Source organism: Pteronotus mesoamericanus, unplaced genomic scaffold, assembly GCF_021234165.1.
Source record: "Pteronotus mesoamericanus isolate MK-2021 breed Mesoamerican mustached bat unplaced genomic scaffold, CSHL_Meso_final scaffold_31, whole genome shotgun sequence".
In the NCBI taxonomy this organism is placed as follows: Eukaryota; Metazoa; Chordata; class Mammalia; order Chiroptera; family Mormoopidae; genus Pteronotus; species Pteronotus mesoamericanus.
The window spans coordinates 8,569,042-8,580,740 of record NW_026555312.1 but is presented as its reverse complement, the minus strand read 5'-3'; the positions used below and the strand labels follow the sequence as shown (position 1 = coordinate 8,580,740).

The 11,699-nt window shown below is 36.8% G+C and overlaps 1 protein-coding gene across 1 annotated transcript; it reads left to right on the top strand.

Annotated features, from left to right (window-relative positions):
• The first annotated feature begins 9,911 nt into the window (after window positions 1-9,911).
• HDGFL1 (HDGF like 1) lies at window positions 9,912-10,595 on the top strand. The gene has a single exon (XM_054592065.1). It carries the CDS (start codon window positions 9,912-9,914, stop codon window positions 10,593-10,595), a length of 684 nt encoding a protein of 227 aa, XP_054448040.1.
• Window positions 10,596-11,699: the final 1,104 nt, after the last annotated feature.

The window sequence follows — 11,699 nt, the reverse complement described above, 5'->3', positions numbered from 1 at the left end:
GCAACAGTGTGGAGCTTCCTGGCACAGAAAAGCAGCTGAAAAAAGCCCTGATTTACTAATTCTCAGGGGTAAACATTTATAATCTTGCTTCTTACAGAGGCCCAAAGAAGCAGACAGCCTTGAAACCAGGCAACCTTGAGCCAAGCTGCCATCTGACAGCAGGAAATGAAGTCATGACAGATTAAATGAAAATAAGAGAAAAATATCAACAATGCTTTTAAAATAAGTATATTTAGACTCTTTGAAGGGATACAGAAATAAAATAACCCCAATGAAATAAAAAGATGAAAAATTATAAAACCAAAATATATATAAAATATTGAAGAGTAGATATAAAAATTTGGAATTCTTAAAATTATTGTTATTGAACTGATACTAACTGAAATAACTTTAAAATCAGACACAAAGAATAAATAAATGGAAACACAGTTTTGAGAAATTCTATAGAATGTAGCACAATAATAGACATTTAAAACATGTATAAGAGACATGGGCTACACAGATCAAAGTAATTTAATATATTGTACTTAAAAAACTGTTCCAGGAGAGAATTGAAAAAACTGTCTGAAAGGTTATAGTTTAAATGTATGAATTTTCCAGATCTGAAGAGAGACATGAGTTCAGAGTAAAAATCTCTGCCAAGTATAAATCTTAATAAGTAGAATGAATCCAAACCCATACATGTCTTAGTGAAGCTGCAATATATCAAAGATAAAGAAAATACCTGATAGTTGGAAAAAAGAAAGGCATGATACCTAACAAGGAATGGACATTGAACTGGTAGCAGACTTCTCAGCAGCAATAATAGATGGTAGAAGACAACAAAATACCTTTACATTCTTGAAGAAATAAAATTTTAAATATAAATTATATACCCAGTTAACATGCTCTTTAATAGTAAGGTCATAATAAATACATTTTTAGCTATATAAAGCTAAGACAATTTACTTCCTACTCCATACTTTCATTAAAATAATTGGTAAGTGAATGCTTTTTAAAACTGAATGTAAAGGAACAGTGTGTTAAAAAATTAATGATAAAATATAATAAACTAATTGTAAAAAAATAACAAAATTTTAAAACTAAAAAATGAGACAACTATATAGGTGTTATGGCTATTTAAAACACACTGAAATCTTTAGATTTGATTAGAAAAATTTATGCTTATATATGTTAAACAATAATCGTTGAAGGGAAAGTGTTAGCAAACCAGCAAAGGGGAGCCAGCATAAAGAAGAAGTAATAATAATGATGTTAATGATGATGATTATGATCAACTTGATCAATCCACAAGAAGGTAGATAAACAAAGAGAAAAATACACTATGAAAGCATGGTAAAACCAAAACACGAAATAAGATGTAGACATGGAATTCATCACAAACTGTTAAAAAGGTTACATTCTCTTAAGAAAATATTAGATTGAAAATTATTTACCTATATACTGGTTTCAAGGGTACAATTAAAAAATGGCATAGAAAAGTTAAAATTAAAAAAGTCTAACACTCTAATGCTAATTTTATAAAGCTGCTGCAACATAAATACCAAAGTAGAATTTAAAGCAAGAATATTCAATAGAGAAATTATTTCATTTTAATAAAATGAAGATTCTAACAGAAGCAAAACAATATTAAAATAAAGAACATGTATGTACTTAATAATGGAGCCTTGAGATGCACAAAGCAAAAACAAACGGAATTTAAAAGAAATTGAAAATCTAGAAATATCATAGAAAATCTTACCTTTTTATCATAATTATATACATAAAAATATTAGCAAGTACATGAAGATGTTGAACAAAAACAGTAAGATTGCTCATGTATTCTGATAACCTATATATTAAAATAATGTATAATTATAAAATAGCCCTGGCTGGTGTGACTCAGTGGATTGAGTACTGGCTTGTGAACCCAAAGTTCGCAGGTTCGATTACCAGTCAGGGCACATGCCTAGGTTGCAGGTTAGGTCCCCAGTAAAGGAGAGTGAGAGGCAACCAACCAATGTAACTCTCCCACATCAAAGTTTCTCTCCCTCTCTTTTTCCTCCTATCCTTCCCCTCTCTTTAAAAATAAATAAATGCAATCTTAAAGAAAATTATAAATCACAAGTAATATTTCAGAATATTTCAATATATCAAAGAATTGATGTAATACAGACTACTTAGTGTGATTATTGATGGAAATATTCTATACTCAAATTATTTTACCCACAGTACTTGCTAGAGGGAAAATACTGTGCACATAGTAAGGATTTAGACATTGGGTAACCTGAACTAGTGCCCTAAAAGATGCATTACATTCTACATTTCAATTTCTTGCAGTTTTCTGTATATGCAGCATAAAAACTCCCTGTCAACTCACAGGAGTCTTACAAAGAGAAGAAATAAACTGAGAAAACTGAATAAATTTAAATTAATCTTTCACTATACATAAGCTATGTGCTTTCATTCTTTTATTTTCTTCAGTTATATTGAAAGTGTGTGAAATAGTTAAAACCAGTAAAGGCAAAATAACTCAATTAACTAATTTAAAATTATATTTGACTTATATGCCCTTAATTATTAATTAATATTAATTGTTCAGTTTAATATTTAAGCATTTTGTATTCACCTATTAAATAAAAATGATTGACTTTGTTATTACTGAAAGAGAAAAATTTTGGTCAGCCATCATGAAACAAGGTAAAAGCTGATAAAAAATTTTCTTACATGATTAGAGTTTACAGGTATAAATATTCTAAGAGAAAAATAAAGGCTGGCGACTTTGAAAAGAAGTAAATATTTTATCTTTATAATATTTACATTGGAGAGATACCCTGTCTATACCAACATTAGGTGATGTGTAGTTAACTTCATTTTATCTTTATAAATATCTACCAATCATTGATCATCAGTATCATTATTGTTTTACTTAAATGGGTTTTACTGTAAGACAAAGGCTCACTTAAACACCTTTAAGATAAAATCTACACCTTCATTTCTCCTTCCCAAAACGCCACAGTTAAAGGGAGATACACATTTGACTCACTATTTTTAATATGATGCTTTTAATGTAAGGATGCATGTCAACAGAACTCAAGACTGTAACTGGAAAAACCTCAGAACTAAAACTGCTCTTGGGGATGACAGTTCTTTTCTCCATCCCACTTTTGTGATCTACCTAGTAACTTATTGTTCATGACATTTCTGTTTTCTTATTGTCTGCTTCATTCTTCTGTGTTCATTTTTCTCTCAACCGACTTCTCTGTTTGGTTTTAGGTTGTATTTTCTCAATGATTGTGCTCACAATGACTAGCTGGACAAGCCAAAAAAAAAAAAAATGGAGAAAGGCAGTAAGAGAGTATACCAAAATGTTTTAAGAGTTAATTGAGAAAATAAAGTGCTTATATCAGTGTATGGCATATAAATGTTTAATAAATGGTAGTTAATAATTAGCAGCTCTATTGTAATTTTACTCCTGAATATATTCACATTATGGTTATTCTTGACAGGCAGAATAAAGTATGGACTTTTGATGTCTGATTTTGTAAAGCAAGGATGATAAGACTCTATGCTGTGTTTTATTTAAGTATTTAATTTTTACAAGTGTCACAAAAACCATATATTGTCTAAGATAAAAAATTTTTTTGCTATAAATAACCAAAGAGAAAAGTGATTATTTGTTCTGGGTTAACATTTGTGTTACATACGCATTTAAAAGTGTATTTTCATCACCAACTCCACTTAAAAAATGAACAAACTCTAAAAAATAGTGATGCATTGCCAAAGACATTGTTGAAGATTTCACTGAGCTCAAATGCTGGTTTAGGAAATTTTTTGTTAAATTTTTTACTGTTCTGATTTTTCTTTACTTGATTTCTAGTCTGCTTTATGAGTATTTGAATTTATATAAACCACTAAACTCCCTAGAATACTTATTTATTTCCATATGTAATTTATGTGTTCCCTAGTATTAAAAAACATAATGTGTTCTGAAGGCTAAGTACTTTTGCAATGTTCAAAATGAGAAAGCCATTCACCTCCAATAATGCTTTGGTGAGGAAGGGTGACTGTTAACTCAATACACATATCCCTAAACAAAACTAAATTTAAAAACTAAAGACAGTTAAAAACTTGATTAATCAAAATATTATTTTAATTAATTCAAAATTATAAATCTTGTTTTAAAAATTCCATCATTTACATTTACATGCACATTATTGATAATTTTCTTAAGTGGAAATGTTATAAATTACTTATTTCCAAAGGTTAATATATTATTAGTTATTTTGAAAGCTAGAAACTAGTAAAAGGAAAAAGCAAGAGACAACTGAGGTGAAAACTGGGGTTGCATCATCAAAAACTTCAGCACAGCTTTTTGAAAACTGATCATTTTAACCACTTACATGACACCTTAATGTAATGGCAAGAAGAACAAAATTGAAATTGCAAGGCTGAGTTCCATATTTGCAACATGATGTTGTTGATTGTCAATATTTCAAAAATGTATCTTCATTGCTTGAAGAACACAACTCCTCCACTTAGCAAAGTGTCAAACTAAATTTAGAACCAGAAATAATCTGTTAGAGGAGCAATAAACAACAATATTAACAAGAAAAAATACGTATCACATAATGCAGAGTTTTACACAATGCACTGAAACAAAACAGAGCTAGTACTGGCTATTTTAATACTAATGGCTAATAGTAATTAAACACTTAATAAATGCCAGGCAACATACCTGACACATATTGTTCTGTTTATTTCAAATAGCATTCTTCTCAAATGGGTATGAAGATTATCTACACTTCAGACTTAAGAAACTAGGTTTCACATGAGCTAATACATTACCTATGTTATGTATTTTGTTCTATCTTTCCACTCAACTTAACATTGTAAGCATTTCCCAAATCACTAAACTGTATTTTAAAAATTTCAAAGACACAGAATATAGCCATCGAATTACATAATGATTATGTAAACAGATCATGTTCTATGCATCTAATCCTCAATTGATGAATGCCCACCTGCAACAGTAACTGTATTTAAACATTGATAATTATATAGATATCATGCAAGACTCAAATTAGAAAACTATTGTTATTATTGAAACATTTTATTTTAAAAATTTATCTCCAAAAGAGTAATATTAAAAATCTTATGCTCCCAACAAATCAGTATAATGAAATATAATTATTCTTAACCAACCTCTTTTATTAATTTTAGAGTAGTAATTTCAATTTTATTTACAGTTTGGTAAGCAAGACTGATCTTTCCATTTGTCCCCTCCTAAACATTACCCCTTAACATTTACGATTGACCAAGGAGGCCCAAATTGCCAGGAAACATGCACCACATGGGAAATCTGCACCCTCATCTCTCCCTGCCAAATCCCATCATCAAAGTCAGATACAGATTTGAGTTACTGTTCAAATTGATAATGACACAACTCCTTGGGAACATCCCTTAAATGATCCTTTAACTGCAGGACATCCCCATTAAAACTGAATTTATCCTCACTCTCAGCAGATCCCTTGGATTTCAGAAATCCCTGAGGCTTTAAAGTCTGGGCTAAGTGGACATTGATGAAATGTAGGGGTGGCAAAATATAGAGGTAGCACACCTGAGACTTTCCATAAAAGTGTAATGGGAAGATTTTTCTACCCATGGTAGAGAGGAGGGGATTTGTCTTCTGTATAATTTTGTCTGCTAGATCTTCCTAAGAAGAAAAGCCCTGACTCCAAATACCAACCTGTATAAACATTTTTGTTGTATAAACCCAGAGGCAGCTAATATTTTTTAATGAAGACAAAGGTACGTAGAAAACAATTACGTTTATTTTCAATCACAGTTTACACCAAAGTAATTGAAAGTAAAACTAATTAAACAAGAGAGCATCAATTAGATATCTGTTCTCTCTCTTGTACAATTATATTGTTTTGTTGCCAATGTTTCATAATTGTTGCCAAATAGCTTTTAAATCCTATCATTAGTTTTCCAGAGAAGTGTTAATGTTTTGGACTCCAAGGTGTTTTGCTAGGTATGCTGCTGCTGAAATTATGTCCTCCTTACGAACAGGTGTTCTAGGTACATTTGATTTTTAAAACATTCTGACCTGTTTTAGAAACATTTGAGCTCATGGAAATCTAATTCCTGGAAGTTAATCATTGTAGTTGTTCATGAGTACTTTGTATAATAGCCAAATCTAAACCTAACCACGTTACTATGAGCACCATTTCCCTACTCACCTCAGTCTAAGCAAGAGAGACAACAGCTTTAAAAACAAGTTGGTTTCCAGGGTAAAAGAAGCCAAGATTATGCTATTTAATGGTATCACTGAGAATGGAAGTATAAAAGAAATGAGGTATCTGTGAAAGTGGTCTCTAACTCTTTAAATGTATTCTATTAATATTTTTGCTCAACCTTTGTCCCATCTCCCTTCTGAAATTAGCTATCATTAGGTGATAAATTTAATAGAATGTTTTTAAAAATAATTTCCAAGTAACAAAATCTTATATGTTTTATACAGAGTTATGCAGTATCTGTAATTCCATATTTAACTACACATTATGGTGAAGTCACATATAGTAAAAGGCTTTTCTTCATTTTTTCGGTGTCATTAATTACGACATTACTCGTTTTGATATATCTTTTCCCTCATTCAGCCTAATAATAATAATAGCCTAATCCTATCCATAATTAAATTTTATTCCTGTTTTGTTAGTACATCATAAACCTTTACACCTATTTTCTGGACTTCCATAGCCACAGTCTCATTAATATTTATAACTATCCTGAAAGAAATTTTAAGAATGACTTTAAACATCTTAGGATCATGCAGTCGAGTCTCAGAAAGTTTATATCTACGCCTGGCCTTAGAAGGCTAGTAAACAAATGTGAGATGCCAAAATTCTTTCTCTTACATCCTACCATAAGCCCATCCTAACAACTATACCTCAATTGAGTTTTCCTGGACTTCCTTTATATGAGGGGGGCCCCCCAAAAATGGAATTTATTTATAAACAATTGTTATTTATTCTTACATGTTTAAATTTCAGTCACCTGCAAAGTACTCTCCATTTGATGCAATACACATATTAAGACTTTTTTCCCGCTGCTCAAAACAGGTTTTTTTTTTTTTTTACATATTTAAAATTGTTTATTTTGATAGTAGAATATACCTGACTGGATATAAAATTTTTTTTTTAATTAATTTATTTACTTTTTAAATACATTTGTCTCTGCCTTCCCCCCACCTCTTTCCCTTGCCCCCTCCCACCTTCCCTCCCTCAGTTTTTGAACTCACTGATTTTGAGGCCTTTTAGTGCTTCTACCATTTTTTTTTTTCACCTCTTCTGCATTGGCAAATGTTTCCTTCTAAGGACATTTTTCATCGGGGTAACAAAAAAAAGTAGCTTGGGACAAGATTAAGTGAATAGGGGGATGGAGCACAGAGGTCATGCTGGTTTTTTGGTCAAAAACTGTTGAACACTCAGTATAGTGTGGGCAGATGTGTTTGTAAATCACCCATCATGAAATGGTCAAATGTGTTGAAAGAATTTTCAAAAAAAAAAAAATCACTGAAGCCCAATGCAGCCTCTCACAACAATGTCAGCTGGTACACTGATACAGATGGGTTCCTAGAACACTCACATAGCAGGGGAAGCCTGTACTACAAGGGACCCATGCACCAGAATATAATTCCAGTTTTTTTGGGGGGTCTCCCCTTGTATTTATGTAAAGGACACAGGATTTAGTGCTTGAAGATGAGCTTCCATTGCTCTGGAATGTAGTCGCTGATATTTTATCTTTGAAAATATATTTTAAAATCTTTCTAAGATGAACATCGTTTGTGCCAACCCTTTAATGCCACACAGCATATTAGTAGACAAGGAATAGAGATAAGAAAAGAATACTTCTTTGCCTGATAGAATTTCTATTGTCCTTGTTGAATCTAGATTGTCTACTAGCTCTTCTTGCTTCTGCTTCCTGACATTTTTTGTTTCAGTTTTTGATAAGCTTTTGGTTATTTGCTCTCTCAGATTCCTGGTCCAATCCTCGTACCTCTTCACCTGCTATGGTTCAACTACCCAACAATAACTTAATGTTTGGCCCATTTGCCTGTGATCACACTTATTTTAGGTTTTTAAGTTTGGTCACATCTTCACACTGAGCTGATGGTATAACTAGGTACCCCTTCTGGACATACTGTCTAGCCAGACTTTTTCCTGCTTAAACAACTTTACATGATCTGTACATTAATGCAGCATACTCAGGGCTGAGAAAATAGACCACATGCAGTAAGACCTCTGCTTACAGAAACTCCACATTCTTTCCTACTATGGGCTCCATAGCTGCCTATTATTTCCTATTTTTTCCTACATTCATTAAACATTTCTTGCTAGCTTTCTACCATTTTCCTTAAATCTAGAGGAATAAAGATTCATCTTTGCAGTAGAATGTTGACTTGTGAATGAATTGTTGATACATTGTTGGTATTATGTAACTGGTAAAACTGTCTATATTTGTGATGCAGATAAGCATCCTAAGAAGATGACTTGACAAAAAGCTAGAACTTGTTTAAAATTATAAAAGTCCATCATATTTGTTTTGCCTTATTGGGAGAACGTAACCTCTTCTGCCTAGAGCAGGTTTCCATCACCCAGAAGTAAAATGACTTATGCAACTCAGCAAACAGAAAACAAATTTGAGTTGTATTGAAATGGGTTAATAGTTTAAATTCTCCACTGGTCCTTGTTAGTTACACCAGGGGGAAAACAAACAAACAAACATCTGTCTAGTTAAATGATGGATATTGGAATGTTTCTGTCATAATAGCCAAGAGTACTGTTATGATAAATTTGGCTAGGTTTCAGCGTGCAAGTTCACAGCTAGTTAGCGGGACTCAAAAAAGATGTAGAAAGTTGTATAACAGCTGCAGTTATACTGAAAATCTCATAAATACCAATAACTTTTCAGCTAAGATCATACTTTTTCATTCTGTAGCCCCTCAGGAAGTTATTTCTAGTTAACAACACATATGATAGAAGCAGATTGGTACCTAATTTTTAAGCATAATGAACCCAGTTTTCTTCTCTTGTAGGAAAACACTGAGAGCATCTGACATACTGACTCCATGTTACGACCATAGTCTTCTATTTTACAATATGTGAGAATCATTGAAATGGTAAAATCCATGTGCTGCATCCCATTTAAACTTCCCATGGAAAACAGGAAATTTTGATATGGCTACTTTGTCATAGTCCTAATGTTGCTACATACATTTTGTGACAACTCCCCCTCCCCTGCCCCACAAAAGTACAAGTTTCCAATGAACCTGGTTACCAAGAGATGGGCACTCTAGGGATTCTAACAATATCACTGTCTCTGTCTCTTTGCCGGACTTCCCCTGTTCTCGACTCCTCTGTAGGCGCCAGTGTTAACCCTCAAGGAAATCAGAAAACAGTTGAAACCAGTGACCCAGACATTTCATCTGCGGCTCCCGAGTGGAGTTTTCTATGGTGCACAGATTAGGGACACAAGGCTACAGCAAGTACGTTCTCTCACCTCATTGCCCCATCTAGGGCCACTCTGACACGCAGCCAACCACACAATCTTTGTGGCTTCCAGACTGCTCAGCATGGGGCCGCTGTGAGCACAACCACCCTGGACATCCAAGCGGCGTACTCTATCATTCTAGAAACCATAAGGCTGAGTGAGGCATGGCTAGTGGGCTTTGGGTCTCCAGAAGAATGCCGTGCTCGGACTGGAATCTCCTCCCTGCTCGAGCAATGTTGCTGCAGGTGCACGTGGGGCCCTCAAGAGGGCGCGCGGTCAGAGCTCAGCGGCTGGCTGATGCGCATGCGTGTCTCTGGCTTCTCCTTCCGGTCGCCACGGTCGCCACCGCCGCCACGGAGGCTGGTCCACTCACCGCCATGTCGGATTACTGCTCTCCCAAGTACCAGAGCGGAGACCTGGTGTTCGCCAAGTTAAAGGGCTATGCCCACTGGCCAGCCAGGATCGAGCACATGGCCGAACACAACCGGTATCAAGTGTTCTTCTTTGGGACCCACGAGACTGCCCTCCTGGGCCCCAAACACCTCTTCCCCTACAAGGAGTGCAAGGAGAAGTTTGGCAAGCCCAACAAGAGGAGGGGCTTCAGCCAGGGGCTGTGGGAGATCGAGAACAACCCCACCATCCAGGTCTGCGATGGCCAAAGCCCCCAGGAGAAGAGCAGGTCTGAAGGGCCAGAGCTAGGGCCGCAGCCTGAGGCCTCCGAGACCACTGAGGCCCAGAAGAGCGGTGCCCGTGGCGTAGATGAGAACGGCGAGCTCGGCGTAGATGAGCTGGCCCAGGAGCAGGATGAGGTGGGTCCGCTGAAGCGGATCGCAGAGGAAGTGCTGGAGGTCGCCCCCAAACGTCCCAAGGAGTCCGACCCAGAAGGCGAAGAGGAGAAGGTGGCAGCTGCCTGCGAGGCTGCGAGGCCGCTCCTGGTGGAGGCACTGGAGCCAGGCCCTGCCTGGGGGCCACCAGAGGAAGAGGGGGAGCATCAGGAAGAAGCTCCCGAGGTGGAGGAGGAGGCTGAGGTCCCGGGCGATGGAGGTCCGGAGAGCCTGTAGTCACCAAAGTGTCAACAAGAGCCCCTGCCCCGTTCCTGATGTGGCCACGGCCTACGAACTGGGACCACCTTCCCAACCCCACCTGCTATCCTCCACCCTCTCTCCAAATCCGCACCTAGCCTTGAGGCTGACCTGGATGGACAGGCTACCTGTCCATCACTTCTGCACCCACGCCCCTGAGATCTGAGTCAGGGCGTCTGCGTCATGGGATGAGATGAGACCACCGTGTACCTTCCTGCCTGGAACTGTTGCCCAAATCTTCTGTTGGGACTTGCACCGGCCGTTCCCACCTCCCGACACCCGTCTCTCCCTTCCCCAGACATTCTGGACCTCTACGTTGGAATTGGGCAGGAGTGGAAGGGGTGAGGAGGAAGAGCTGGACGGACTTCCGGAGGCCTGGAAGGGACAATCCTGAAACTGTGGTGGTGGGTGGATGGTGGCAGGAGCATGATACCTTCTGAGTTCCCGACCACTCCTCCCATACCTATTATACCAGTTGCTTAGAGCTAGGAAAAGTAGGACAGCTTGTGGGGAGGGCCTGCCTTCCAAAAGTCCTTTTGCTAACCCAGGGAGTTCTGAGAATTGTAGATTTTCATCAAATGATTTGGGGATTCCCAAGTTGTTTGTGAGATGAAAGGCTTAGCTCTGCCTAGCTTCTTGGATTGGAATGGTGAGGAGCATCTGTCCCCATTTAGATCTTTGGGACCACATGGATTGTCCTGGGAAGACCCCTGGCCACCCTTCCTCTCTCCCCACAACCTCAAGGCCATCCTACAGTCATATACCACCACATAAAAGACAAGGTATATAGTTTAGGAACCTTTTTAATGATAGGAAAATTTTTGAAAATTAAGAACTACCCTGGCTATACCTCCGTTGGGCCCATAGCTCTTCCATTGCTATTTTCATTTCTTAGATGAACTAGGAGGTTCCCCTTCTGTTCGGAGTTTGATGTCTTTTTGTAGTTAAGGCTTTGGTGTTCCTTTGCAATATCATTTCCCATCCTCATCTCCCAACCTAGCACCCTAAGTATTGCAGCCAGACCTGACATGTAACCTACTGAAAAGAAAGACAAGGGATCCCTCCTGACCTCCTACTAGTGGT

Excerpts from the sequence above, each read along its gene's own strand:
- HDGFL1 (XM_054592065.1), top strand. The coding sequence starts at position 9,912 with ATGTCGGATTACTGCTCTCCCAAGTACCAGAGCGGAGACCTGGTGTTC.